The 3,934-nt window shown below is 51.7% G+C and overlaps 1 protein-coding gene across 1 annotated transcript in view; it reads right to left on the reverse strand.

Moving 5' to 3' along the window:
- The window catches only part of notum1a (notum, palmitoleoyl-protein carboxylesterase a), a 41,420-nt gene extending 39,808 nt beyond the window's left edge, over window positions 1-1,612 (reverse strand). The window contains exon 1 of the mRNA XM_043714985.1: window positions 784-1,612. Within this exon, the coding sequence (XP_043570920.1) occupies window positions 784-1,148 (365 nt within the window). The 5' untranslated portion in view covers window positions 1,149-1,612. The remainder of the gene's footprint in view (window positions 1-783) is intronic.
- Between the last annotated feature and the right edge of the window lie 2,322 nt (window positions 1,613-3,934).

Below are 3,934 nucleotides of genomic sequence, written 5' to 3' on the forward strand. Positions count from 1 at the left end.
TTTACACAGGGGAGGGGGTGTGTGAAATTGATCAGGATGTGAGTTTTACACGGGGAGGGGGTAAAACTGATCGGGATTGAGTTTTACACGGGGAGGGGGTGAAACTGATCAGGATGTGAGTTTTACACACGGAGGGGGTGAAATTGATCGGGATGTGAGTATCAGACGGACTAATTGGTTGGGGAAGGAGGCTGGGATGTGCGGAGGGGTCACCTTTGGGGTGTTGTATATAGGAGAATGCCGGGTCCCGGTGCGAGTGAGCGACACGGGGCCGTGTACAGCCCTGAGCTGCTGTATTCGGGACATTGCAGAGTGAATCCACGCGTTCTTCAGCAAGCTCCAGCTCAGATTTTAGGTTTTTAGGGTCTGGGGGCGGTGGTGGCGTGGAGAAGGGAGAGAGCAAGAGAGAGAGAGAGAGAGAAGGGGGTGAGGGGGCGGGGGAGAGAGAAAGAGAGAAGCTCCATCCATAAAGTGGACTTTAAAAAATACATCAGAAAAAAATGACATTCGCACCCGGATTCCCTTCAGCAGCAAAACCAATCCCTGAGAACTTTTGATCACTGATTGAGGAGGGGCGCGGATATTATTTTGGGGGGTGGTAGTTAATTTTTCTCTAGCCCTGTCCGTTTTCAAAGGAAGCCGAGTGTCGTGATTGAAAGGGGCTGTTTTTTAAAAATGAAATCCTCTCTGCCGGACAATGTGAGATGTCAGTGGGGGTTTTGTTTGGGGGGGGGGGGGAAGGACCGTCCAGTGGGGGGGGGGGGGAGGCGTGAAATTCCTTACCCAGCCGGAGTGCCGTCGTTACAGGTAACCGAGGAGTTGGTCAGAAAGTGGAGCCTCATGTCATCGTTGAGCTTCTGGACGGAGCAGGGGTAGAGGGACTGAGCCAGGCTCTTGATCTGAGTCATGAAGTTATCAATGTTTCCTTCTACCGCGGTGAAGTCCAAAGTGAAACTCTCCTCGGTCTCAGGCGCCGCCGCCGCTGGTTGCTGCTGGCTCCTATCCCGGGCAGAGAGCCCTTGGGGCCGGCGGTAGTGGGAGTTCTGTCGGGCACCCTTCCAGCTTTTCCTGGTGTCGGCGGGGCCGCCGAGCTGACACAGGGCGAAGCCGAAGAGCAGCGGGCGCCACAGGCTCGGAGCGGAGACCATTCTCTGCAGAACTCTCTCTCTCTCTATTCCCCTTTCTCAAAAAAAAACACTTAAAGCAAAATCCGCTCAGGTTACTCCCGCTGTCTCAGGATAGGATTCCAGCACCCCAACCAAAATAATAAAAAAAATACACTGGTCCCTGACGCAGGGAGAGTGAAACCCAACTAAATTTAAAAAAAAACTGAAATTAATTTAAAAAAGAATCAAGCAGAATGAAACAGAAAATCGTGCAATTCAAACGTGTCAATTTTCCAGCCGAGGTAGTTTTCCCCTCCCAATAGTTATTCCCAATAGTTTAAATCTTTTCTCTTTAAAAAGACGACTTGGTGGATATGATTTAAAGTAAAGTTCTCCACAATTGTTACAGCAGCTCTCTGGAGTTGGATGAGGAATCTCGAGCCGCCCCTGAGTGCTGAAGCCACGCTGGTTAAATACTGAGGGAGCTCACTCCACACACTCCGCTCCGGTCGGGAACATGGCTTGGGGCGGGGGGGACGGTGGGGTGGGGGGGGAGTTGAATTGCCATCTCCGCTTATTTCATCTTCCCTCTGACTCCCTGCCAATGAACGCACTGGCCAACAGAAAACTGGGCGGTCTTTGAGAGTGGGGGCCCTTTCATCCACCCCCACCCCCCTCAACAAACAGGACGGGGGGCTGGGAGTGTTTGCCGTCCCTTTGATGTCGCCGCCGTGTTAAGTGTTCCCAAAGATCAGAGCGGATTGATTCCAGTCTTTCCAGAGAGGGGGGGGGGGGTATACCGCGCTCTCCCGGGAGATTTAATTCTTGGATATTCCGTGTTGTTCCAGCTACAGTAGCACGGGGGGGGGGGGGGGGCGAAGGCCCATCGTGTCCGCATCAGTTATTAAGCATCTATTTTAATCCCATTTTCCAGCCCTTGCCTTGTCTGTGCTAGTGTTTGATGTGCTCTCCAGAAGTAGTTTTTAAATGTCTTCAAGTCCCCGCCTTTTGAGTTCCGGATTCCCACTGACCGGCGTCTGATTGTGTCTCTTCAAACCCTCCTTAAACCGGTGTCCCTTCATTACTGACCTCTCCACCAACGTAGAGAGTTTAGCCCTGCCTATCCCGTCCATGCTCCTCAATCAGGTTTTTCTTTAGATTAGATTCCCTACAGTGTGGAAACAGGCCCTTCGGCCCAACAAGTCCACACCGACCCTCCGAAGAGCAACCCATCCAGACCCATTCCCCTACATTCACCTCTGACTAACACTGTGGGCAATTTCCCAAGGCCAATTCACCTGACCTGCACATCTTTGGACTGTAGGAGGAAACCGGAGCACCCGGAGGAAACCCACCCAGACACGGGGAGAATGTGCAAACTCCACACAGACAGTCGGCCGAGGTTGGAATCGAACTGGAGTCCCTGATGCTGTGAGGCAGCAGAGCTAACCACTGAGCCACCGCGTCCCCCATCCCCTCCCGCCCCCCATCCTTCTCCGCTCTGAGGAAAACAGTCCCGTCTATCCAGGGACAAAATTCAGGCTGAGAGGGGAAAAGATATAAAAGGGACCTAAGGGTGGTACGTGTATGGGACGAGCTGCCAGAGGAAGTGGTGGAGGCTGGTACAATTGCCACATTTAAGAGGCATCTGGATGGGTATATGAATAGGAAGGGTTTGGGCCAAGTGCTGGCAAAAGGTGAGGTTAAGAGAACTGGACGACATAGACGAGTTGGACCGAAGGGTCTGTTTCCGTGCTGGACAGCTCGATGACTCTGAGGGGAGGTCAATCGACCCGAAATGTTATCTATGATTTCTGCTCTGCATCTGTGGAGATAAATCAGACTTCACGTTTCGAGTCGAGTGACCCTTCCTCATTCTGAGGAGCTTTTCCAGCAGTTTTCAGTTTACAGCATCCGCAGTTCTTTTGGGGTTCTTATCGAGTCTCTCTCCAGCCCAGGCAGCATCCTGGTGAAACTCCTCAACTCACTCCAGTGCAATCACAACCCTCCCATAGACTGGTGACCAGAATGGCAGACAGTGTGTGTGTGTGTGTGTGTGGAAGATATTTTACACCGCGGTCTGTCCCCTCTCCCTCAGCCGGAGCTCAAACTGTTTCAGTCCCCCACTGGGGCTCGACGCACAGCTTTGAAATCCAGCTTTAACTCCATTCGGATTTGGAGTTTCCCCAACTGGTGCCCTCAGGCTCATTTGAAACCCTGGAGCGATTGCAAATTAAATCGCATCCCCGGAACCCCCCCACCCCCCCAAAAAAACCTTACCTCGTCCCCGATAATCTCTGAGGGGACCCTCTGCCGGCCGGAGCTCAGCCAGTCAGTAAGAGCTCAGCATTTTGTTTTACTGAGACACAGCGGTGCTGCGTTTGAAGGAGCGGCGCTCCGAAAGCTAGTGCTTCCAATTAAACCTGTGGGACTAAAACCTGGTGTTGTGTGATTTTTTTAAACTTTGTCCACCCCAGTCCAATACCGGCATGTCCAAACCGTTTCTCTGAAATAGATTTTTTTCTAAATAATGTCAGAGAGAACAAAGGTCTCTTTGACAGAGAGAGAAAGAGAGAGAGAGAGAGCACACATCCCCTGGTCAGTACTGTCAGCCATAGTCCCTATTATTTCCCAATCACGGCTTGTTTACACACGGTTCAGAAAACAGTGCGGGCGAGAGCCAGTGCTGCTTCAATCCTCTCAACTCCAAACGGCGCGGAAACCCCGCTCACAGGATAAAACAAGAGCCCATCCTGTTGTATTTGAAGTGATCGCTTCAGATAAGGGATGGGCATTTGAGATAAGGGATATTTATTCAAGAAACAACA

The sequence above is a fragment of the Chiloscyllium plagiosum genome, chromosome 24 (assembly GCF_004010195.1).
Source record: "Chiloscyllium plagiosum isolate BGI_BamShark_2017 chromosome 24, ASM401019v2, whole genome shotgun sequence".
Taxonomy (NCBI): Eukaryota; Metazoa; Chordata; class Chondrichthyes; order Orectolobiformes; family Hemiscylliidae; genus Chiloscyllium; species Chiloscyllium plagiosum.